Below are 26,806 nucleotides of genomic sequence, written 5' to 3'. Positions count from 1 at the left end.
GAGAAAAGGAAGGAAAAAAACAACAGCTACATCCACAATACATAAAGGGCACTTGTCTTCATCTCATCTCAAGATGATCCCAGAAATCTGAAAACCTTGAGACGCTCCTACAGAACAGATTCAAGTGCAGGCAGAAGGTCATTCTTATTTTCTGTTGTTACATACAAATCCACTGATGGTGCCAGGCTGGCTTTTTTAAGAACAGCCTTCAGTGATTTACATTAGCCAAGGACCCACAACTATACAGCCGATGCAGCTTTTATTCTTGTAATCAAAACAGGCTCCATGTGTGTTAACATTCTTCATACAAAGATACACACACGCAGTTTCTATGAACCAGAAACATACTGTTTTCGACTGTTCACACAGTACCTAGAACAGATGCAGTCCTGAAGAGCACTTTAGGCCCTCTGTTGTAATAAAAAACCCAAATCCATGCAAGGAAGAAGTGAGATTTTAAAACAAGCTTATTAAAATAAGTTTATTACAATGAAATAATAAAAAAGTCGGGTAAAGGTCTTAACAATACTCAAAAAAAACCCAAACAAACAGATGCTGTATCACGTGAGAGATGATGCAGATTGGAAACTCCAAAGTATTTCAAGATTGAGCTGCTTATGACAGCACAATTTGTGCAATGCTTACACTGGTGGAGGTGATCTCTGGGGCATGAGCAAGCCCTTAGAATTAAATTTAAAGTGTGAGGCAATATACCTTCTCTTCATCTTACATCTCAGTAAGGCTCACTGTAAGCTCAGCTTGACATTAATAAGACGAATGCCCAAAACTGGATTGAAAAAATGCAAGAAGACAGAAATGGTTCAGACACCATATTCTGGAATGCAATTTGCTTGTTTTGTTTCAAGTAGACAAAAATCACCAGCTTTCAAGGTGGCTTTAAATGAAGGAATTGAAGAACAAATTTTGAGACCCCTAAATGCTGCAGTGCACAATAAAGTAAGCAAACATGAAACTTCCTTGTTTCCATATCCTGATTCCTGCTCAATACAAAGTTTTAAAAGAAGCCTTTAGCACACCCAGAGTATTTGGGGTGCTCACACACAGAATGCTGCACAGAGAAAGGGATATAAACAGATGCCAGTGAAAAGCCACATTTTGAAGAAATGCACGCCAATGTAAGGTCTGTCAGTGAAACATATGCCTGTACTCAGACTTCAAAGCAAGTCCTTAAATCCTTCTGCGAACTGAGTAGGACGAGCTCCTGAGTGGGTTTGCTCAGAGGCGGAGAGTGTGCTCCAGTGTCCCCACTGCACATGGGCGATGCAGAGCATCAAACTGTGCCGGGTTTGCTCACCAAGGGGCTTTTTGCTGAAGGCAGCAAAAAGGTAGGAATCCAGTTATGAGTTCTCCCCCTTCTCTGCTTTGTTATCAGTACTATGCATGCATGCAAAGAAGAGGAATAAACCCATTAAAAATACAAAACCCTGTGCTTTCACTCATAAGAGGTAGAGCTGCCAATTGTGAAATGTTCTGATTTAAATTTCATCAGTGAAATCGGCATGGTTGTCCTGGCAGAGTATCTCCAACCAGGGCAAAGCTTCAAAGACAAGCAGCACGTTCTCCATCCGACTCTGTCCTTGCCACACAATTCAGATCTGCTTTTCAAAGTTTCCCATTTAATGACTTATAGAACCTCCTACTTCACACTGCTAAGGAGATGCTTTGGCTGGACAGCAACAGCTCTGACAGCAAAGAAACTGACAAATGGGAGGAAAGGAAGGGGTGGGAAACAAGTGGGGAAGAGGAAAGATAAGAAGGCAGGAATGCGCTAATGATGCTTTTTGTGTCTAAAATTTAGGGGTCTTTAAAGCTCTTCACAAAAACTGAATCAGTGATAAAAAGAGATGGTGAAAGGCTCCAGCATAAGCACTTAGGTAGTACCATTCTCTATACTGGTCCACATCCCTTTGCCAAAGGGCATCAAAAAAGAACCGGAGCACATTTTGGGCATACTTCTATATGGACAGCCGAGCAAATGACAATGTTCAAACTATGAAACATTTTGAAAGCAAACAACTGCAACCTAATCCTGATGATGCTTTACAAAAACCTTGTCAGCAAAGGTATACAGTCCTTAGTGCATTTGTTGAAGGGAGACCCATATTACAACAGTATCGGGACAAAATGTTTCAATGAAACCTTAGTGCTAAAGCTCTTGAGTATGCAGTTCATACTCTGCAATTGTAACGTCAGAGAACTTCAGTATGCAACTGAGTGCGGTGTCTTAAAATAGCAGAGGGGGCTCCAAAACACAGTTTGGTTTAAAAAGAAATACATAATAAATACAATAAATAAAAGCCTCCCATTGCTAAGCAGAATTTGACTGAAACCACGTAGGAGCTCTGCTCTAATGCCAACAGCGCTGTATTACAAAGATGTGTGGATGGTCTCTACTGAAATATGCTGACAGCCGTTATTCAGCACTAGATAGCACTATTTTTCAGATTGCTTTGGGATTTACCATGTCTCAGCAAGGATGTGAGCTGGACAGACTTTGTCCATGTCATGAGCTGTATCAGAGTTCTATACCCAGCTGTACTTATTTCTTAAAAAGCAGACTGATTCTCCTAGGGTAAGGCTGTGATTACTCTTATTTTGCCATGGCTAAGTAATATCCCTGAGAATATGCAACTGCTGGACATTGAAGAAAACAGCTGAAAGCACTTCTAAAGGAAAGGGACATAAAAACTTCAGACCAGTGCAGTTTAAGAAATTAAAGCAGTTCGTGTAGAGTATACAGAGCAAGGGTGCTGTTATCTGAGAGTCACATAGACTGCTATCTGTATACAGGTCAGTTGTTTATAAATGTCAGCCACTAAACAAAGAGAAAGAAACCCAACCCACCACCACTAATCAACGAGCCAAAGAAATCAAACAAAAAACCACCTACCTCTTTTCCAATTCTAAATTTGAGGGCCAAAGTTAATTGCTTGTCCTCTACAATTTCCAAAAATAAGAACCATCTTCTATGTTTGCCAAATAAGAAATTAATCATCTAGCTGTGTATTTGTTTATGCCTAACAATCTGGTCTATTGCATCCTTAACCTGGAGTTCAGCTTTGCAACATGCTGCAGCATTTCTCAGCGGTGGTTTGAAAAGATAGCATTCTTGAGTCTTAAAAGTGCTCAACATCCTGCAAGAACAGCGCATAAAGCAGCACAGGCTTTGAAGGCAAGGTGACCTTGCTCAGTTCCATCTCTACACGTCCTCTATTAAACAACATGGCCACCAGCATCTCCTGAAGCCACCGTCTTCACAGAACATTCCCAAGCACCAATTCCACGGTTTAGAAAGACCAACTTTACACAGAAGAGCAAGTCAAGAAAGCCTGCTCTGAGGGCAGATGCCATGCTAATTACAGAACGCGCACTGCAGATTACTTCCTATTTGTTGGAAGAAAGAAGAATTGTAGATGTTAGTAATCGCTGAAACTAGTGGCCCAATGAAGCTGTTTAATTCCTTACTTAAGAAATAAACCTTCTTTACTTCCTGTATCAAATACTGTGCTTGACACGCTACTAACAAGCCAGTGGTTCTCTCACTATTGAAAAAAAAAACAAGCAGAACAAATGAAACAAGAGCAAAAAATGCCCAAGCTTTTAAGTGCTACATCTATTTTCCTGGTACCGAAAAAGCTTACAGAAAAAAAAAGGAAGTCAATTTTCATCATGATTTCACTATTAATTTTTAGAGAAGACCAATCTCTTCCTGCTCTCCTCACAAACTCCTGCTACTCTGTGGCAATGCGGTCTCTATTACCTTATCACAGCACTAAGACCTATTACAGAAAAAGTTTCCCACATAATAGCTGAAAAGGCTGAGGAACCCACAGGGGATGGAGAGCTGGTTGTTCTGCGGTAGCTATGGGGTTTTTTTTTGCATTCATATTTCAAAGAAGCAGACAGTCATATCTCAGAGGCTCTCCGCTTCATTTTTAGCACTGCAAGTAGAGAAATAATTGAATGGAGCTTTGGTCAAAAGTTCTGACTTCATATTCAAACAAATATATACTAATTAAAATATGAAAACTCCAAGAACTGCAAACCCCGTATCCTTCTGATTCTATCCTGGTACGCGTAGGGACTACAGATAGGCACAATTCAGAAAAGACAACGGGAACAAGAAAGTCATACTAAAATGCCCAATTACAGTTCTAGTATCCTGCTTGACACACCAAGTGTTCTCTTCACTCACCATATGTTTTTCTTAAAGCCTGTAATGCTAGGCTCCTGAGAAAAGATCAAGTATTATGTATGCAGAGAGGCTGCTTTCTCAGAATGATGCAGCAAGCCTGCAATACATTCATTTTAGTCAGAATGTGCTTTTCAGCCTAGCAAAAGCCAATATTTATCCTGTGAGTATGGCGGCAACGAAACTTCTCCCATATTTATGAGGATTGACTAAGTTTGAGGACCTCATTAGCATTAGCCTTCTTTCCTCATGAGTTAGACTCAGCTCTTTGGACGAAGCTATCCAAAGCCCCGTGTCACCACTGAGAAACCCACTTACGATGTAAACTGGCAGTAAGTAACTCACAGTGTTCTCATCTTCAACATTAGCAGGAATTTTGTCCTTTTATGTATATCATATGTCCATTTATGTATAACAAACTATCTAAAAGGACTTCTTTATCACTTCTAATAGCAACAGTGCTATTAGGAGCACATTTTTATCTGTATCAGTAAAGGAGGGAAAGAGCACATTGTACCTTCTTAATTCCTAGCCAATTCTGCATAATTTTAGATTTTAAGGTCTGCAAATGGCATAATGAGCAACAACTCAGTGATAAATCCTAGCTCTCTCTAAGCTTTGGTACTTCATGCCCATTTTCAGGAAGTCTTAGCCTATAATAGCAACCTAAGGACTTCAGTAAAACCTGCTTTTTAAACTGCTACCTGTATTCAATTTAAAAAAAAATACATATTTTTGTGTGAATTTAATTTCAAAAAATCCAAAACCCAAAGTACAGAAAGAAAAGCACTTCAGTAAACCAGGATGATGGATGTATTTTCAATTACATGCTGTTCAAACTGTCTGGGCTCTGTGGCTCTGCGCCAGCTGAGATTCTGGTTCACCAGTCCCAGCACTGGGACAACATGGGGCAGAGCGAACAATGGCGGTACCATGCAGACAGAATGGCACTCCATGCTCACAGCCTTTCCTCCTCTTGTCATGCACACACTTTTCCTTCCTGCACCACAATATACGTTGCAGCAGACTCACCTCAAGCAATATGGGCAGGAACATCTTCTTGCTGTAAAGGGCACTAGGGGAATTTTCCTTTAGATTTGGCTCACTGTCAGGAGCCAGAAGGGAAAACGTGGTACAAACAGGTAGCTGGGACAGAACACAACAGCTAGTTTCCAAGGCCGGTTCCCTGTGAAAGCTCAGATCACCAGCTACATGTGCTCACAGTGAAGATCTCTAACATTTGTAGAGATGCTGCACTAACCAAAAAAGAAACAAATAAACAAACAAACAAAAAAATACAACCAAAAAAAAAAGCTTCAACCCAAACTAAGGTAAAAACTGACTGCACACCTGTTAAGATGGCATTTAACCACACTTCTTTTCTGCTACCAAGGTAACAGTAACTCTGGCTAGAGTGGGCAGCACAGGGCATGGGATAGTCCAAGCCAGCAGTGCTTGCTTGGCTCCATGTGGGTATTATGACAGCTCTGCTGCATGTGCAGCTCCCACACAAAGCATGGAAGCAAAGGGCAAATTCTGCTCTGTTACTTTTACAGGGTAAAGGGAACAGGGAGTGAGGCAAGTGAGAAACAGTCCAAAACATTCATCACAGACATAGCTATAACCCAAAAAGAAACGGTACCTCTGCATTTAAACACAAAACAAGCACAAGAAATAAAAACCACACATACCCTTTCCCCCAGACACTCACACCTCTCCCACCTGAAAAGCTACAGTGAACAGAAATGATGTTCAAAAAAATCTTTGTCAACAGACACAGTCCCTGAAGTTTTAAGACGCTGTCTTACTGTAGTCATACCACCTCATCTGACTCCAAACCATGTACTTCATAGAGAGTGTCCAAGATATTTAGCTGCTTTTCCATGGCTGGTAAGTAAATGTTGAGGTCCCTCTGCATTGCTTTATAAAATGTTTCCTCCTGAGGATCACAGTCTTCAACAGACAGAGCTGCTACGAAGTCTTCGTACGTTGGAGCTGCCCTTAAAGCTAACTGGGGAAGGAAACAAAGCTTTTAGATTTGCCAGACAGAACAGGAAAATAAACCCAAGAAAAGCTGTGAAAAAATTCTAAGACACTCTAATTGCCTAAATTTAATACACTGACATGTGCATGGATATGTTAAGTCTATTAACTGATAAACTAAAATGTTTATTATCTCTGCGTAGATCCTCAGTGTAAGACATCCTCAGAAGTGCCTGATTTTTAGGAAGTGTCAGTTTATCGTATTTTATGAAAGCAAATAACAAACATCAGAAGTTAATTAAACTGAAAATCCAAGTAAGTCCAGATTGTTAGGGAAGCTCCCAACCCAGAATCACACACTTCAGCACTGAACTCTCACTCTCAAAATGCTCATTAGAAAACTCTCCCCAGCATTCCTGCTTCTCCCAATCTCAGCTGTGATCAGTAGACTGAGGCATTCCTTTTTATTATAATCTCAGTAGTAATTTCCAGGGAAAGACACAAGGGGGAGACAGCAGATCGGACAAAAAATAAACTACTGGAGTCAATATATTCAACTCCTGTCCCAATCCACATCTGCCCTTCTTGAATGCTCATACACAAAGATAAATCCTCAAGTAAGCAATCTTAAAAGTTCACTTACTTTAACAGGCCTGCAAGACTGAAGTGCAAAACACACAATTAAAACAATACGTATGCAAAAATAATCCATACCAGGTCCAGAAAACAAGCTCCACCCCGAAAGCTCAGTACTAAATACTGTGATAGCTACAGTCTCCACTCTGAGGATAAGATCTGACAAAATAACCTACTTATTTTAATGCTTCTATTTTTAATACCACATTAATTAAAAATAAGAGAGGCTCTCAATAACAAGACCCCCAGTTTTAACAGTAGCTAAGAGAAGCACTTACCGCAAAGACGCCACGTACAACCCAACCATGGTGCTGCCGTAGTGTCTTTCCATAAGCATTGTCTTAAAGTAAAGAAAAAGGGAAAAAAAGAGATACATGTATGGCATTTAGCTTTGCATCACCAAGGGATATTACAGCTTAGGAATAAATAGTCAAGAACATATTATTGCTACTTTATACAAATGATTGCTTTAAGCATTACAGTTACGACTGAAAGGAAGGAAAAAAGGATTCTGCACTGGGGTCTCAGCTCTGCTGTCAGCCTCCTATAAGTCATCCATGGCAAGTAAGCATTCTAGCAGGCAGGAAGACAAAGGTAATTATTTGATTAGCTGTGCTGCACAACTAACTTTTCCTCTACTATCTAGTTCTTAGTTCAGCGCAAGTCTGAGAAAACGTTACATGGGGTGAAATTATTCCATAAGCAGATGTTTAGCCAGCTTCAGTCCACGCAGTTAACTCAGATACTGGACAAGAACCTTCTCTTTACATCTGAAACTCTGTGCCTCTCTTGTGAGTGCCCCCAAGTGTAGCCTTGGATGAAGGTCCTTATGTTCCTAAATATCTCCACTCTCTTATAGAAAACATTCTATATACAGAATGAACACCTTTGAGCCTTATTTTCCCAGTTTGTTACTGCCATTCTTCAATATCCTTGGCTTTCACTTTAATTTTTAAGTATCTGCTATCGTGTTATAGATTCCCTGAGCTGCATCAAAAAAATCTCTTTTGCTGCATTTGGATATTTGCTCAGAGAACTGCAGACAGTCATTCTTGAAGAGCATATAAAGTCAGTAAAAGCCAGCCACACTATCTGCTGCAGTAAGAAATACTCCTCATCTACCAGTATAATGACCAGTGAATATATCCTTTTTATCTTTACAGGAAGAGACAATGTATGTGCAAGGTATACAGCAGTAAGAGCAAAAAAGAAAGGAGGAAATAAGTACTGTGTAGCAAATAGCACTGACAAGTCTACTCTCTGCCTTAACAACAAATATAGAGGCCAACTTCTCAAGGAACTGAAGAAACAGAACAGCAACTGTGAGTGTGGGAATGCTCTCACTGTATATCAGTGGAGAAAATGGGTTGAGACAAAGCACTTTTCTCCTAAGATATGTCGGTCCCCCTTTACAGAAGTATTCCCATTAAGCAAATATTTATCTGGCACTGAATCAAAACCAACCAGTTATTTAGGAATCTGCTTGATGACTGTCACTTCCAAAAAACAGAAATTTTCCAGAAAAAGTTGTGTCATAGAGGTTATTTGCATTGTTAATCACTGAAGAAAACACATTCAAAACAAGAAGGAAAATAGCTAAGTATGTACATTCAGAAGAATGTGAAGAATAAAGCAACTGTTACTTACTCAGAGCTGTTTGGATATTCTTTTCTCCATTCTTCACTTCTGTCAAAAACCCTTTCAAGAACTTTAAGCCTCTGCCAGGATGAGACAACAAAACAAAGAGAAACCATATTTATAACAAAGTAGGTACCCAGTTTGCAGTAAAGTTCCGTAGGTTTTATAATGTCAACGTACAGTCAACTGCTCATTTAAACATATCAGATAGATATTCTGGAGCCAACTCAACACCCACTGCTTATAAAACTCCGAATTACAGAACCATTTTCAATCTGAACAAGGAAACGTAGCCATGTCCTCCAGCCTCACTTCCAGCTTAAGGAAAAAAACACTGCTAAAACATTTGTGCTGAAGACTGAAATGATCTGCCTGATGTTCTGTTCCAGAAGGAACAGTCATTCCCTGCAATTCTTTGTTCTGTTGGTTTGTTTCCTACAGAAAAAAAGGCTGGCTGAGATTACTTTTACAGGTCTTTTGATATAGTTGCTGTGACACAACTATAGATACAGAGATTAATCTTGAGCCTAGTCAACTTAGTTGGAGACTGTGAAAGTCAATAGTTTGCTCCATATACATAAGCTTGTGCTGGCCCTTTGTTGCACTTTGATAGTTTAGAGCTGAAATAGATATAAAGCTGTTACCTTTTCAGCCATAGGAGCGCCTCTGTAGCAGAGTTTCTAACTTGCGCAACACCTGTACTGACTTCATGGAGCACTATCTTCTGCAGGGTATCAAACTCTTCTTTGTTGGTTATAAATTTCTGGTTTATTTTCTGGAGAAAAAAAACAAGAGGCAAAGCTTTATGTTTTTAAGATCAAACAGCACCCTGTCCCACGCATTCCACTTATTTATCATAATTCTTTCCTGCAAAGTGATACTACAGATAATCCCCCTACAATCAGTTCCATCCTCTTAGGCTCATTATGTGTCAGTTAGACGTTGTACTGAGGGACATGGTTTAGTTTGAAATACTGGTGGTAGGTGGGAGGTTGGACTGGATGATCTTAGAAGTCTTTTCAAACCTTGGTGATTCTGTGATCCTGTGGTTGGGCAGCTGGCAGGCTTATGTCATGCTTTCCCCAAGGCTGCACACTACCCCATATACACCTGGCTAGTCAAGAGGGGCTTGATCAGCCTTGCACCACAGCACTGCCTGGTTCTACCTGCACCGGGACTTGGCTCCCACTGTGTGCCCAACACAGAACGCAAACAAAAACAAATGGCTCAGTCAAGGATCTGCATTTTAACTTATTTTTTAACTGCATTCTTCCAGTGTTTGTTACCATACACTCAGGAGATATGTTTTGCTTTTTTTTTTTTTTTTTTCTTTTTCCCCTCATTCTTGAAAGAAAAGCTAAGAAGAGCCTCACTGTGAATACATCTTATCTCAAGTAGCAAACCTTTTCAGACTTAGAGCTAGAAGAACTTTCAGGAGAATCTAACCTGAAGGATTTGTTCCCAATTTGCAGCTGCTGAGAAACTGGTTCTTAATGAGCTAATTTGCTCCTTCTTGGCTGAGGAAAGGTGTTTCTTTCCTGTTTGATCAGCAGTCTAAAGTTAGTATTGATACCACAGCATTATGACTTATGATCTTTTCAGCCCAGAATCAAAGTCACATACAGTATGTAACAGAAATTTTACTTGGCAGTCAATCAGATCTTTTACAAGTTTGGTTGAGCACAACAGTTAGATTTACTAAACACACGTACTGTAAAGGCAGAATTAGGAACATTTCAGCATCATAATCTGTCACATAGCAAAACTATCAAATGCTATAAAGCCTCCCAGAATTGACTACTATGACAGAAATTCTTGGGGTCTGGTAACTAAGGCGGATATTTTGTTTAAAAAGGCAGTGTTAAGAATCAACAGTTACCTTAATGTTACCTACAAAATCCATTTTAACAGGAGCAAAAACAGTTGGTCCCAGCTTGTCTGGAGAAAAAGAAAGAGTATATACTTTAAAATTATTACCTTTTTCAGTCCTCATATCCTAGTAACAATATTATCTACTATCTTAACAATCCCTCTAAAAAGTAGGAGAAACTAGAAGAACAACATAAACTGAAGTCTTTCTTTGGTGGAGAACAAATCTGTATTGGCTGATACAAGTGTTAAAATACACATACTTCCAAATGCTAAGTCTTCAGGATACACGCTTGCAAGGACTTTATACCCACTGTTAGATTCAGGGGCAAAGGAGGTGAAGGACTGCACCAGCTGGAATCAGAAATTATTTGAGGCATGGGGGGAGAATCAAAGAGTGACAATAGAAAGTATAGCTGATAGTGTGCAGACAGCTGTACTGGATGCATAGGGAATTACATACTGTTCTTTCGAGGGGAAAAAAAATTACTGTTCCAGACATAGGCATAGATTTCCAGACAGCTTATACACGAGTCCTGTCTAAATGAGAGAGGATCCGCTATAAAGAGCAAGGATGAGAAACATCTCCTAGTACCGGTCACATTAATTCTGCTGGAGGGAACCGCTCTGAATTAACGTAATAGAAGAAGTAAAAAATTTGCCAAAACAACTGATCCACCTTTTCTCCCAGCTGGTGGCAGATAAAAGGACTCAGAGGCACCACAGTATGAAAAGAAGCTGCTTACCCAGAACGGGTACAATTGCATAACATGATTCCAGAAACTCTTCTGTTGGTATGCCTTCTTCCTCCTGAAGTTCAATATCACTGAACCTGGTGTCCGAGACAAGCAAGAAAGACTGTTACTTTAACAATATCTTTTCTGTAACAACTAAAAACCAGAACTGTTCCATGCTTACTTCATTTGAATAGAATTAATGTTTATACATATGAAACCACCAACACGGCTTTTGTTTTAATCATTTAATGACTGTAGAAAATACACATCTGGTGGCATGTGAAGCATGTGATTACAAACAAGGGAAAAGCCCTCCCACTCCACACTGTACAACTGATTTTACATAGGGCATCTTCATCCATTTCTGTGCTGTACGCATTCTCGTTACACATTATTTCAGCAAATAAAGCTTTGCAGGCAGAACAGACTTGAAAATGAGTCAATTAAAGGCTCAAAGTTTTATCATCCTCGTGATTTAAATCTGCAATGTGTACTACCTATTGCTCATGACGCTGAAGAAAGTAGGAAACCCATTTTCATCTTCCTCACACAGAGTCAATCCACTTAAAGAACTTGTTTCTGACTGCAGAAACTTGTGGGCATTGAGGCTTTCTACAGATTGCAGTTTGTTCTCTCCATCTTCCTTTATGCCTTAAATTCAAAGGAAACAAAAGAACAGTGTAAATAGAGAAAGAAAACATTTTCATGCTATTGTTACTGTCCCTCATGACGTCCTATCTGAAGGAAGGCAATAAGATATCTGATCATGTGTCTTCCCTGCCAGCACCATGATACCACACTTCCACTGCTTTCGGCTAAGACAACACTTAGACTTAGACTCTCCACTATTTTTAATCAGCCAAACCAAGCACCAGGCTGTAATCTCATCAAACTCATGCATCCTCAGTAAGGATAATCTTAAGTAGAGAAGAGCTTTGAAAAAGCCATTATACACAGGTCAGTACAGACTCATCTGTTTGAAGGAAAATAGTTCTCACCCAGCTATAGCTTCCCCAGTACTGATAAGTAGCACTGCTCATTTTCAGAAGCTGACTTGTTTGCTTTTCTTGGTAAGTAAGTAAAATGCCTGTTTAGGTGGGTAGTGCTACGATATTAAAGGCTGCTACATTCTTGTGATTTGAAATAATACCCTTGAAGTTTCCCAGAAAAAGATCCCGTTGTCTTTTCCCCCAGTGTTGTTTAATTTAAATCTCCTTTAGGGATAAGTACATCTGTTTCATACGGAGGACTACAATAGCACTTACAAAGCCAAACTTACGTAAGTCTTATATACCCAAGGAAAGGTCACATCCATGCATGGCAAGACCTCCTGACCTCATAGAAAACTGCAGATAATAATTTGAGAGGCAAAAATGTACATTCATGGTACCCGCAGTGTACAGGCCATGTGCCAAAGCACATCCTACTGCCACACCATCAAATTTCTCAGGGAACTTGTCTCTCCAGGAAAGGAATACTTGCCAGTGCCAGTGAAGATTTATAGACCTAAAGTGAAATTGAACTTCTGGCAGAAGAGATTCAGCTGTAACAAACTCTCTTCCTCAGAAGATAGCCTGAAAGCAAGTTTGCAGCAATGCCAATGATTTGCAGAACCACTAAATAAGCTTGGAATGTGTGCCGGGTGAAAAGAACCATTCACATCTGGTAACAGCAGAAGCAGCAAAGAGACTTCACCCATGATCCCCAGGGGAAAAATAAAAAAGAAAAGAAAAAAAGACTTCAGCCATTACTATATCCCTGCCTCACTTCCAAGAATATAAACTCTGGTAAGGAACTAGAGTTTGAAGGATATCACTGATCTGTCCTGCAAAATGACACATGAGGCAGAGAGTAAAGAAACAGCTCATGTTCACAGTGACGCCACAGGAGTGCCATGCGTAAGGACCAGGGTCTTCAGAAATTATCTAATTCAATTAGTAAGCCGTACGTGACAAAAGAGCAACAGCTCTGAGATGGAGAAAGGTTATAGCACTTCAAATGTAAAGGGAAATCAAATCCACAGAGATTTTCATAGGCTTGATTTCAGGGCAGCTGGGATAAATACTGGGGGCTGACACCTCTTATCAAGATAGGAAGTGTAAGAGGTGTTTTCTAATATACTCTGATGGAAGGAAGAAAAGTTTGGTTTTCCATAAATATTTGTCAGTGCAATCTTTAACAACTACAAGGTCAAACTCTCTGACATAGGCACCTAAAACTTTAATGCTCCTTTCTGACACTGCAGCCCTATATACTAGCAGAGGTACTGGTTTTCCCAGCAGAGAGCCTCAGGGAATTAAATATTTGTCCACAGATCAAGAAGAGCCCATTCTCTCCCAGAACATATCAGCTCTCATGTCAAACAGCATCTAGAGGAGCCTACACCTGTCCAAAAAAAGAACCTTTTATTTCTTCCCCATTCCATCCTAAGATGATTATCAATGAGGGAAAGAACTACACTGAGAAGACTTGACAACAGGCAGGTATCAGACTATACTACACTGACATTCCCTCTCCCAGGAAGCAAAACATCAGCAGCACTCTCACAGGCAGCCTACACCACCCTCCACTCATACTGAAAGAGCTGACAATGCTGGATAAAAGATGGTACACATACTTACCTGCCGAATCTTCTTTGATATGATCCTCAACAGAAACATCACTGCTACCCTCATTTGTTTCCAAGTTTAAGCATGCTAGACTTTTTATAAGGGTTTGCTCTTGCTGGTTAATTTCTGCTTTTACAGAGCCATTTTCACAAGGGTTCAGTTCCATCTGTCTGAAGAAAGTGAAGGGATAATGTTTAGTATGAAGCAGTACTTCTTTCTGCAAAAACACACAAATAACAATACAGGAAAAACAGTTGCTAGAAATTACATGCTGTCACAGACTGCTCTGAGAAAAATAACTTCTCTACAATAATAAAAGAAACCAGACCACCTATCCACAGCAAGTACGATGCATATTAACAGTGTCAGTTTTCAGAATACCAAATGTACTGGCAGTGATCTTTATGCAATCAAAAAAGTTCAACTGATTACAAAAAACAAAAATCATGGGCAGGTATTGTAACCAAAAACCATCCCTGTGTTAGTACTCTTGAACACTATAAATGTAACATATAAAGACAGTTCTTGCCATTTCATGATATTTCTTGCCATAAATAATATAGCTTGCCCCTCCATCAATACTTTTATGAGCCTATGGAGCGGAACCTAAGATGTAGGGAAGAGTACTGAGGTAGAAAGAGATGGCTGGTGACTGGCCAGGAAGCCGCACAGATGGCTAGGGAGGAGAAAAATAAAAGGGAAAAGGCTGAGGAAGAAAATACATGAAGTGGGATGAACTAACTCCTTTTTGTTGCACCTGTTTCCAAGTATATGACTCAGAGCAATGTAATTCTAGCTGTACTCACTGCTGGTAATATCAGAACAAAAACACGGAAAAAACAGACACTGTCAGAAACAGTTTAGAAAAAGATTTATAGTAAAGATTTACTATACCTTTCCGTTGAGGTGTGACTGGACAAGACCGAGTGTTTTATCTGTAAGACAAGAGCGAGTAAGTGGGGAGACCCTCTTTATAATAAGAAGATTGTACTGTGTTTCAGGACTTTGCATTTTAACAAATGCAAACTGCAGCCAGCAGGAAAGCTAGGCATAGGCCCAAAAACAACATATAGAGAAATATGAAAAATAGGACAACATTATTATGCTGGAAAGAAAAAACAAACAAACAAACAAAAAAAAAAACAAACACAAAAGAAAAAAGATTGCTTCTTTCAGAATCTAGCTATCTAGCAAATACCGTGTGAGACACCATACAGCACACGTACAAAACTAGGGCAAAGTGTTTTACTTGCAATGGCATTTTCTTTATGTAAAAAAATACCTGAAAAACTAGGATAACACGAAGCCAGGCACCAGATACAGCAAAGTGAACTCACTTCCCAGATGCAGTGAAGAATCTACCCTATATGCACCTTAACCTGCTGTTTGCCAGAGATGCTGCAATTTTACATTTGTAGTTATGGATTCAAGATGGTCATTAAAAAGATGAGCTCATCAGCCCCTGTTGGCGTGTTAAGACAAGTGCAATGCTGCAGTAACTCAGGAGTATTAATTGCTGTGAGCTCCCACAATGTATTTTAAACATCACTGTCTGCAGCTGGATCAGGCCCTGAAAGTTAGTGGTTAATATCTTTCACCTATTATTAAAAGTTAAGAGATTGGCCACAAAAATAAAAATTAACTAATTGCCTGCTTCCACAAATGCTACTTTAAGAAATGGCACCTTCCACACCAAAACTGATAGAAAAGGATACCGGTCCTTACCTTGTTTGTTCTGAGAACTGCTAAATGTGGGGACCCAGGAGGGGTCTGATGTAGTAACTCGGAAGTAAAGGCAGTATTTGCAATCTGCATACATTCTTCAAGAGTCTTCAGGAAGGTGTCACAGGTTGATTTCAACAGAGCTCCCACATCAATCCCACTCTGTAGGAATAAACCAATTGGAACACACAGACACACCACAGAAGATCAGCGTGGATCAGCTAACATTTACAAAGCCCATAACTGCTACAGTCGTGATTGTTGTTTGACAAAGCTGTTGTTTGGCAAAGCATAAGCTGCTGAGAGAACTGGCATCCCATATTACTGAGCCCATGCCCCTTTATACCATTGCCTCTTTTGTCAGTTTCTCTTTACAACAAGCAGAGTAGACTTGTATTTTAACATCTATGCCTTTTACGTTACACATCTGTGATGTTAAAAAAACACATTAAACGTAAGCCTTGATGTATTCAATAGCGATACTCCAGTAGTATCACTGACAAGGGAAATGAAAGTAAACAAATGAGACAGAATAATCTGAAGATAACAGTAACTTCAAAAATCCCACAAGCAAAAAAAAACCACATAAATTACTGCAGTTGAAAAACACACAGAATGAAGTAACAGATTGTCAACAACAATACAGTATTACTTCATTTAAACAAGAACTGTTGTGTGGGTATGCAATTTCCCACAGGTCCTCAGCAGAAAGACAGTGCAACAGTAAGTGTGAACAAATACCACACTGGCTAACCAGAAGAGTTCAGAAAACTTAAGTCTTTATAGAAGAGGTCTACACTAAAAATAGAGCTGTACCTCTGGTTCTGATCCAGCAGATATGCTGGCTTCCTTAGTTTTATGCACTTGCTGAACAAGAAGGTTACAGTACAGTCTAAGTTCAGACATTTTAGTCTTCAAGGCTTCTGTGTTTTCAGTGAACTCTAAAAATGAAAAAAAAAAGAAAAAAAAGAAAGAAAAAAAAAAGTAATATTGAACTCAGTGTATCCATCTTGCAGTATGTGATTTTGTAAAGCTGCTGAGACATTATTATCCAATCTAATTCAATGAACACTACCGTGTTTCAAAACATTTTCTATAAATTCAAAAAGATGAGCCAAGTTGACCAAAGATTACACTTGTGACTGGTAAATACGTTTCATTATTTGATGCCATAGGCAGGATCAACATGATCCTAGGCTTACAGCACAGGAAAAAAACAAAACAAGTAGACAACATTTGACCTCATCAGACTTTATAAATAAGACTATATCCCCATATACTGTATTTTTGTTTGTTTGTTTTCACTAAATAGCAAACAATTACACTGTGAGTTAAAGGACTGGGATTCTACCTCCTAAGCAGAAAACACTGGAGAGAAAAGACATCTACTTTCAAGTACAAAACAATGTATATCTTTGAGTCATAGAACAGTTGAGGTTAGAAGAGACCAGCTAGTCTGACTCCTCTGTTTAAAGCAGGGACAGCTAGAGCAGGTTGCTCAGAGTCAGGCCCAGACAGGTATTGAATACTGCCAACACTGGACTCCACAACCTCTCTGTGCCACCTGTTCCAGTGCTCCGTCACCCCTAAATAGACATTTTGTCTTGTATTAACGGCATTTTGTGTACTCTTCTTGTACTCATGGAAGCCATCAGCACAGTTTTCAAGATATTTATACACTGCATGTTTTAAGGAGAAGTATTCAAATCCCTGCAGTGAAAGCTAATGCCTGACATCGTTATCTAGAGCTCCCACATCTTGGTGTTTATCAGCACCTGAGGCCTGAAGCACAGTTTGGACACAGAGATCAAGTACTGATTTTGTCATCTTTGTGTTTCATCGACTAGGGACAGGGAAATAAAAAGCAAAAGTGACAGTAGAAGGGATTTCTTGCCTTTTTCCTTTTGAGTCCTGCTGTCTGTCAGACAGGCTTTCGCAGTTCCTAGTGCAACCAGCCACTTTTGCCTCTCAACTGCATTTCTCGCTTTCAGATAGAAATATTGTTCCCCTGGGATGATCAGGTCCATTCGTGTGTTATCTGCAGGATGAACTAAAAGCAACACAGATTTCAGGTCAGCTCCTCCACCCTTCCCAACCCAACTGAATATCCCAAAGGATATGCTAGGTGGCAGGTCAAACCCTGATGGAAGAGTAGGAATCTATAGCCTCAAAACTCCCCCACTGCCATTTTATTACTTCTCTTCTGAGCAAGGGAATAGACAGGACATGTATTCAGCTGTGGGACAAAAGGCAATGAAAGACAGCTTTGCAATCAGTACAGTAGCATTTATGAGCCGGGCTTCCCATGGCCAGCAAACCCATTTGAGTGAGCAGTATCAAAGTTTATTACCCATATTTCTAGTTTTAGCACTTCGTGCACAGTAGGAGCCACTTGAACTTGGTGTTCCTCCACCATGGATCATGAAAGAACAGCAACACACCTCCAAGGAGAATATTCACTGTGTAAGAAACTTGCAGTTCTTACAGAATAAAAACTTGTATATAAGTCAAGTTCCTGAGTTACTAGAAATACATAACATCAAGATAAGAGCACAGATAGCTCTCACGACCTGAAATCTCACCTCAGATGCAATATACACTTATTAGCCACATCTCGTGCAATTGCATCACTGCATCAGACTTACCTTGAATTTCACACACAGCCATTTGGATGCTTCCTTTGCAACCCTTCCAGGCATCTTCCTGAGAATCATAGTAGGACAAGATACCACCACAGAGAAGAAACCAACGAGGCTGCCAGCCTAAAAGACAGAATTTCATTTCTCAGTTACTGCACCCCCTGCAGTAACACCACCTCTCTAATTCACAACTTGCTGCAAATTAGGCCCCAGATATTCTTAGTTCCCCCGGGAAAAATAAATTGTTTGAACAGGTAACGTTGTGACAGATCTGGATGTTGTATTCTACAACCACTGCTTGCCAGCAATTACACATCCTTCCTGCAGGCAGATGGACTTGAAGGCTGTCACCTACACTCCGGAGGTATGTTCCTGAGATGCCATATGTCATTTTCAGTAGTTATACCAGCATGGTATCACGGACTCTTTCTCTCCTCAAAGCACCTTCTCAGACCACCATCCCTCAGTTCCATCCACCATTCCTCAGTCCACCCCTTCATGCTCTCCAGAAGCTACCACAACTGTCTTGTCTTCTCTATCTTCCCTTCAGCAAGGCCCAGTCAAACTACCTTCAGAAGTAAAGGGCGAGATTGTAAATCGAGGGAAAGAGGGGGAATACACTGATTTCTGAAAGTTGTCCTCCAACAAAGCTTTTCTCAATAGCTCATGAAACTCCCACGCTGTCCCTATAAAAAGCAGTCTGTAATTAATAACTTGCACTTCTGGATCCATTCCAAGAGAACAATGAAAACACCAGGCTAGACTAAAACAAATAGTTTTGTGCGTTGCTTTTGCCCACCCTGCTTTCCAACTTCAGAACTAAATTATCCCCTCTGTTTTTCTCTTTTGGAAGCACTTCTCCAGTGTGAAAATATATAAACAAACAAGACAGAGTAGCCACCATTTATTTCTAATTAAAAACTAAAAGCTCATTAACCTAAGAATAAGTAAGAGAGCAACGTCACTGGAGCAAATCAGCTTTCGAGCCTGAGCTGCAACAAGCTTCTCTGCCCAGGGCCAGAGCTGAGATACCCACGTTCCACACTGGGTCAGCAATGTAACTGGAAAAAACACGGCCACCCAAGCACCCAAGAGCCTGAGAACATCTCCTTGGAGGAGTGACTGCTCTTAACCAGACAGCTTTAAGCCAATGCTGTAGCCAAGCATGGTTCACCCTTAGAAAGCCCCAGAGCCCCGGGCAAATAGTAGGAGATAGGTTTTGTTTTGTGTATAAGCAGTAGCATGGCAGGAAGGACAGCCTGGTCTATACATTACCAAACCTTAGGGGAAATGAGAAAAAAATGGAACATAAAGCCTTCTTCATAGTCTTCTAAAGCTCCACCACTCTTTTCTAGAAGAATATAAAGCGTTGTAAATGCCAAGGCATTCTCAAAGGTTCTTTATTTTGTTTGAATGGTAAAAATTACAAAGATTGAAACATCGAGAAAAAGAAAAAATAATGAAAAAAAAGAAAGCAACAAGTTTGGTTTTTACTTGTCACCAAAATAAAGAAAGTATCCTAAAATCATTATTTGTATGGAGGAACTCACAGAAAAATAAAAGGAGCTGACTGTTCAGCAGAGAGAAGCAGTTCATTGCTTCAGACACTTGATGGCACAGATCCAATCCCTTAAATAACACAGTGTCACAGTCAATACAAGCCTCTAATTCAGGAGATCCTGCTGGTGCACACAGACTATTTCAGCTTTGTTCATGCAGCTGATGCTCTACTAAATTGCGTCTCATCAATTGAAGGCTAAGCTATCAATTAGCCAACATGCAGAGCACTCTGCCCCGTCATTTCAGACGCTGGTTAAAAATGTCATGAGTCAATATATTTTGTTGAGGGTTGTTTGTTTGGGGTTCATCTGCAGTATCAGCAATTATCTGTCTTGCTTTGTAGAACCTGACTCTTCTTTATTAAGAAGGCATTAAAAGTACAAAGATAAGACAGCTGTTAACTTGAGCAGCATATATTTTTCTGAGCACAATCACTAATGTAATAAAAACGCACTTTGGTAAAAGTAAACAATAAAAAAACCCCAATCACAGCAGGATTCTGTCAGAAGATGCAGTAACCACCTGGTTTTCAATGCCACAGGAAGGTTATCCTAAACAACCAGCTAAAAATAGAGTGTCTGACAAATCCTGGACAGTGCAATGGGGATACAATCTTCAACTACAGGCAGTTTGCATTCACAGATATGCAAAGAGCAGAGAAAGAAAACGACAAAGAAAAAGCAGCAGAAAGATATTTCCATGAGCACAAAACTTGGCTTTATTCAGTTTTGTTCTCTACCCATAAACTCTAGCAGGAATACTGCAATTGCTGGAACGCAGGCTTCATGTGAGATAAAAAGCTAAAGCCAAACCTCTGGTGAGAGCACTAACACAACATAGAATTTACTGAGCCCATTCACATTGCTGGGGTACAGACAGGACACAAATGTAGCTCCTGCTTCCACAGCTTGTCTTAGAGGCACAGGGCTGATAACAATAAACACCCAACAGATGCTGGTTATGGTCCAAATACATGCCACGCTTTGTGAAACTTGAAGTTAGTACCTGCAATTGGAAGACCCAATATTGTCCACTACAGAAACAAACATTCAAGCAGTTTCCCTGGTCTGAGAGATCTTCCTACTTCCATCACTACACTCCAGGAAGTCTGGATGTGGCTATTGCTGAGTAAACTTGACATTTCTTGATAACACAGCTGATATTTGGGCAGAATTCAAACTTTAATATTACACAGTTCAGACTCCAGAAAGCTCTGGTTCCAAAGAGCCGAGCCTGGAGAAACAATAAAACAAACTAACCCACATTTGAAGACACGTAGATCATGTCAGATATCCACAAAGCCAAACCATCTGGGAGAATTACATATTCAGGAAGTCAAACTGATGACCTGGAAAACAAGCTGCAATTAAGAGATGCCAATTCCAGTTGCATTTCTAAAAGGCACAAAGGCAAGACACACAGGTTTTTTATTACTACTTGCTTCCCAGGAGAATTTCCTAATACTTTATGCTTACTAATTTCTTGAGCTTCAACATAAGTCTTTAGAAGAACATACACAATAAATAATCCTTGGATTTCTTAGACCCGAACTCAGATTTTAAGTGTGGATAGGAGATAACTATGAGCCTATGACATTACAGCACCACCCACCTGATAGGAGCCTACACCACACCGCCACTGCTAATATCCCAGGCCATGACCCTGTGGCAGCCCACAACACTTGTTCTTTGCAAAGTCACAAGAGACATATCACAACAAGTGCAAGCAATGTCCATCTCTTCATCCCACCCTGGGTAGGTAAGCATTGTTCAACATATCTCCACCCACCATTTTATCTCCCAGCGCCCAAGGCATCATGTTCACGATGAACAGTCTGATGAGAGCTGCTGGAAAAGCTCAAACAAGACCAAGGCGGTGCTGCTAGCTTGCAAAACAGAAGTGAAATACTAAGTTGCCAGTGCTAATGCAAGCCTATGAATGTAGTATAGAATTTGGATCTTTGCTAAAACCCAGCCTGCCCCTCATTGTTCAGGTAGTACCTATTGCCCAGAATAGACCATCTTCTTATCATGTAACTGTTACTTACAAAATGCCTGCCTTCCCATGATGAAGAAAATTAGATTTTCCAGTTAAAAGATGCTTCTCTGATGGTCACAACACAGGACTGAGTCAAGAGATCTTATTTCCAGATGCCTGTCCCCTTGCTGAGCTGTCCCAGGCTGTGCTGACAAACTTCCTTCTGCACTGAGCTCCCTGCACTTCCTCAGCTGCACAACACAAACATTCCATGTCAGCCCACAAGCAACACTGTTGATTTTAACACACTAAATCTGAAGGACATGGATTTCCTTGTTGAAGAAAGGCAATAAAAATCTTGCTGCAAAAGACAAAAACAGTTTTCAAAACCCCAGCTTGTTCGCAATTTCAAATATACTGAATGCACACAATAAATCATACCGTTCTGATCTTAAGAATTGATTTCTTTTATCTCTTAGGAGACTACGTTCAGTTCTCATGTCCACATATTTAATGCTAATATATTTTGCATAGACAAAGCTTGAAAGTTTCCCTTTTCCCCTGCAGAAGCAACACAGGTAATGGGTTATCCTGATAGAAGTGCACCAGAACTGCTGCCTTTCCAAACAGCTTTCCAAGACTATGAAACGGTTCCATGAAGGTGCAAACTGAGGCACCAGAATGCATTTTACAACCTTAACTCTGTAGTGAAACAATTTGCCAGGACTAAAATCCACCCATGAGGGACAGCAGAAATGCAGGTGAATGGGTCACGATTCATACACCTCTGAGCTGTTATCTTCTCACCTAGAGAGCAGCTGCCGGTAATGCCTGCACCACAACTTTACTACTGAGGATGTGTGTGGTAACAAAAAGTAGCAGTAACAAGAGGCTCTAAAAGCCTTGAAATTAACAGATATAGCACTTGAACCATTGGATCACTTTTCGTCACAAATTCATCACTCTTTTGAGGGAGAAAAGTGGCGCAAGTGAAGCACACAACGGCTGGGACTGGCTTAAACACAGCGACCTTCTCCCAAATGCTTTTTCTCCTATAAGTTTCACAAAATCCAGCCCCATTCCAAACATAACTGTTAGCACAATACTCACAGCATGGGAAAAGCGACCTGCCTGAACAGAGCAACTATGTGCATATCTGCAAATGAGCTCTACAGCCACACCTCGCTACCCTTGAGAGGAACGGAGAGTATCATCCCAGCAACCAGGCATTTTTAAAAGGGATGATGAAAGGACAAAGGGCAGAGATGGAACTGATTGCTGAGAGTGATGGAGGCAAAAGTGCAGCAAATCTGCTCGCTGCCCAGACGCACTAATTTAAGCCATCCTAAGCAACAAAACATTCACCTATCAAAAGCTCCTAGGGATTTCCCTCCTCTGTTTGCACCACTTCCCCAGCTTCTGTCTGTGACCTGTGCTGTGGTTAACCTGCTAACCGCAGTCAATGCAATGACTTTACCAAAACACACAAGACAATCCCTACCATCGTTCTGCCCCACCTCCTGCTTGTGCTCCTGTGATCACTTATTTCCATGCAGAAGGGCAGAATGAAGAGGCACCGGTACTGCAGCATACCTGGTGGGAAGTGCTGCACTGCTCTGCGGCTCCCCTCACCTACAGAGGAGAGAGGAGACACTGCCGGCCTTTCCTGCAGCCTCATCCAACTTCTCTGCTGCAAAGCACGGCGCTCGTTTCTAAAAAGGTATGACAGAAGCAAGATTGCTGCGTGAAGGAAAAGCAGGGCAGTGAGGGAGGTGTCCTTGCAGAGAATGGATGGGAAAGGTCAAATCACACAAACAACCACACAAAACGCAAAGACTAACAACACCCAGCCTGACAGCAGCCACAGTCAGTAATGCTGGTCAGATCATCGCCCTTCTCATTTCATGCAGTCAGAAGCTGGACTATAACCAGAGCCAAAAAGAGGGGGAAAAAATGATAAGCAAAAGCTTTTGGGAACCAAATGTTTACTTAGCGTGCAGTTTTCAATTACTTCCTCCATCTCTAGAAACAGAGAACTTCATTTTTCATAGCTTTGTATTGAACAGACGTGTGTGTGTCCCCCGTTCTGAAAGATCAGATTTCTTAAACACTCAAATCAGAAACTCATTCTAAGCAGTGTCATCCAAAGATCCACAGATCTACGTACCCATAGCTTTATACATTTGAAAGGCCATTCATTTAAGTTGAAAAGCTTCCCCTCAAGTTGCTTAGGGAAGTCTGAATCATTAGAGACAAAAGTAACTTCAAGCTTTACATGAAGCCTAAAATCTACCGCTTGGTGCTGGCTCTGTGCATGTTGGAACAAACTGCAAAGAATTCAGAGCGTAATAATACTATTACAGTGAAAAAGAACATAAAGGCAGATGAGAGGAGCCAGCTGTGGTATGTGGTGCGATGCAGCATCACTGACAATGGCACGAATGTGAGGGTGCCTCAAGGAAGATGAATTAGGCAGGGTTAGAGTTACTCAGCAAAGGGAATGTTTAAACACCAGGAAAAGGTTACAAAAAGTAAAACCAATCGAAGCCACCTCCCTGAACGTATAAAGAATGCTAGGCAAATCAGTGGAGGCAGTCAGCAGTTTCCTTTCTTGATGACTAAGCTGCCTTTGATCCACAAGCCAAGACCTGATACATCCTATCCATTCCAGAGTCAGCCTCAGTCCTGCCTGGGGCCAGTTAATCCAGGTAAAGCATGCCTTATGCTGAAGATCTGAACTTAATTTAATTGCAGTAGAAAAATCAATCTAAGTGCCAAGCTGATAAACACATAATTGAAGGAAGGTACTCCTTGACTCCACCCTGCTTCCCTTTGGATAACAGCAGCTTGCTCATTCTATAAACCTCATGAGAAATCAAAATCCCAGCTTATTTTTACAATGCAATCTCCAAAGAGTAAAGAAATGTGTTGTATTAATCAGAAAGCATGATTAACAAGAAGTGTGACTCGCAGCTTGAGTTCAGCAGAAGCATCATGTGGGAGGCAGCTTCCAAGCAGAAGTGAACAGCCTGCGTGTGCAATCCATTTCTGCTCTCTACTTTTCTCTGTTCTGCAATCAGCATCCCCCCCTGTTTGGGAACAGTCACGTTACAGCACCGCAGCCAGTCTGCTTTGACACTGTCCATGCCAGAGAGCTCTAAGCTGGCCTGGGCCACAGGCAGCAGCACAGCGGACCAAAGAGGCATAGGGAAGGTACAGGGTGATGCTCTTAGCACTCAGACTGCTGGCTACAATAAGCATCACAACTTTCACCAAGCAACACTAACTGAGAGAGAGTTTTGGCAAAGGATGAAACGTAGGAATTTTTAAGATCAAATTGCATGCTTTGGTCGCAGACTTGGCTGAAGCTGTCTAACTTACTTGCCTTCAAGACTTAAGATACCCAGAGTTTAAGGTTTTGTAATAGGAAGTTTGCTGAGACATCATATATTTGTCAAGTGAAAAAGTTCTACCACACTTAACACTTTGGCAGCCATTCTTGCAAAGGGCCCCATTCTCTTAAGGTTTAATCTGATTCAAAGGATGAGACACAGAAAAGAGCATCTGATCCAAAGCTACTGTAAGGAATGTGCTTTAGCAGAGGAGTTGGACCAGATGGTCTCTGGAGGTCCCTCCCAATCCCTACACCTCTGTAAGTGTGAAAATATACATGACCTTAAAAACAAAATAGTAACAATGACATTGAGAAATCACTGTCTGGTGACCGACCACTCTATTGGGGGATGAAACAACTGTAAATTCTAAGGCCCAAATGCTCTACACTCAGAGGAAGTTTGGAGAACCTATGTGTATAAATCAAGAACCGAGGTTTAACACCGGAGGCAAACCTATCTCCAAGCAGAAATCGATCAGCACTAACTCACGTTATCCTAATCTACAGTAAAGCAAACAAACGTGTTTATTATGAAACGAAGTAACTTGTTTGAGTAGTAAGGCAAGTTAATCTGTGTTTCAGTTGGCAATCTGAGCATTCCAACCTTTGCCCACAGTAAACCCAGTTCATTTCCTACTTCTGAAATATTCTCGCTCTCAAGTAAACACGCAGGTCACAACAAAGATACAGTTTCCTGCCCCAGGGCCGTGGGGAAACAAAACACTGCGTTTTTTTCTGCATGAACTTATAACCCAGTGGCCTCAGGGCAGAAAATATACGCCTAAAGAAAGCACATGCAACATTGCTAGCTTGCAGAACAGCCGATTTACCATTCTCAAACACAACACAGACAGCCCCCCAACAACCTAGGAAGAGACAGGGTAACCTTGGCCACTACATCCACTAGCAGAAACAAGAAATAAGAGAGATACTTCAATCATCCATCACATGGTTTCTCTCCTTGAAGAAGAAACGCTCATCTAGCTTTCACTTGTGGCAAACCTCATGCACCCAGATAAAGCAGATTCCTTCGCCCTGCATTAATTTAGATAGAGGCGCTCGGTCAGCTGCAGAGGCACGGGGACACATCTCACGGCATGAAAACAAACGTGAGGGTTCAAAATAGACCCCAGCCAGCACCTACGTGAAACGGGCGAAAACAAACACATACAACTTCGGATCGAATGCACCAAGGACTCGATTTCTTACAAACGATGGGGTAATGACTAATAACACCGCAACCCGCACGGAAAGCCGAGAACGGCTGTTGTCGCTACACCAACACCACAACATAAGGGCATTTACTAACGAAGAAACCCACGCCTGGTGCCTCGGTGTCTGATTCCCCACTCAGAGCCCCGAAGGCGTGAAGGGGAAGAGCGGCAGCAATGCCCAGCACAGCCGACCCCTCCGCCTCGCTCACCGCCCGGCTGCCCCTCGGCTCAGCCCTACCCGGGATTGCCGGCGCCCTCCCGCCCGCACAGGAAAGCGCGGCTGACACGGTTGCCTCCCCAGAGGACCGGACCGTGCCGCTGTGGAGGGGCAGCGACTCACCGCTCAGGTAGTTGGTCCACTTGTACAGCACCCCCTCCATGGCGACCGGCTCCCGCCCCCATGCAGCGCGCCCGGCCCCCAGCGCGCTCACGCCGTTGGGCGCTGCCCCCCGCCGCCGCTTCTGCCGGCACCCAGGGCCATAGCGGGGCACCGCCCGCCCTGCGCGGCCCGGCCCCCGCCGCCGCGCCGGCCCGCTGCCACGCTTCTAGCGCAGGGAACACCCAAAGAACGACACCGCCGCGCTACGGTTGCGTAAAACGTTCCAAGAATCGCAA

General features: G+C 41.4%; 1 protein-coding gene across 5 annotated transcripts; it reads right to left on the bottom strand.

Annotated features, from left to right (window-relative positions):
* Nucleotides 1–249: 249 nt before the first annotated feature.
* Nucleotides 250–26,799, bottom strand: PLEKHA8 (pleckstrin homology domain containing A8). Of its 5 annotated transcripts, none has more exons than XM_072329792.1 (15): nt 26,532–26,553; nt 20,866–20,954; nt 18,053–18,169; nt 17,302–17,457; nt 16,224–16,348; nt 15,411–15,569; nt 14,580–14,620; nt 13,698–13,855; nt 11,574–11,727; nt 11,086–11,171; nt 10,350–10,408; nt 9,115–9,245; nt 8,480–8,550; nt 7,111–7,172; nt 250–6,224 (listed from the first exon to the last, which is right to left on the bottom strand). In XM_072329792.1, exons 2-15 carry the CDS (start codon nt 20,888–20,890, stop codon nt 6,027–6,029), a joined length of 1,542 nt encoding a protein of 513 aa, XP_072185893.1. In that variant the 5' UTR covers nt 20,891–20,954; nt 26,532–26,553; the 3' UTR covers nt 250–6,026. The 5 variants fall into 5 exon arrangements, with proteins under 5 accessions (XP_072185893.1, XP_072185894.1, XP_072185892.1 ...); XM_072329793.1 differs by lacking the exon at nt 26,532–26,553 and adding an exon at nt 21,654–21,722; XM_072329791.1 differs by lacking the exon at nt 20,866–20,954 and having other exon boundaries at nt 26,532–26,799.
* Nucleotides 26,800–26,806: the final 7 nt, after the last annotated feature.

The sequence above is a fragment of the Excalfactoria chinensis genome, chromosome 2, assembly GCF_039878825.1.
Source record: "Excalfactoria chinensis isolate bCotChi1 chromosome 2, bCotChi1.hap2, whole genome shotgun sequence".
Lineage (NCBI taxonomy): Eukaryota > Metazoa > Chordata > Aves > Galliformes > Phasianidae > Excalfactoria > Excalfactoria chinensis.
The sequence above is the reverse complement of the archived record's forward strand: the minus strand, read 5'-3'. Positions and strand labels throughout refer to the sequence as shown.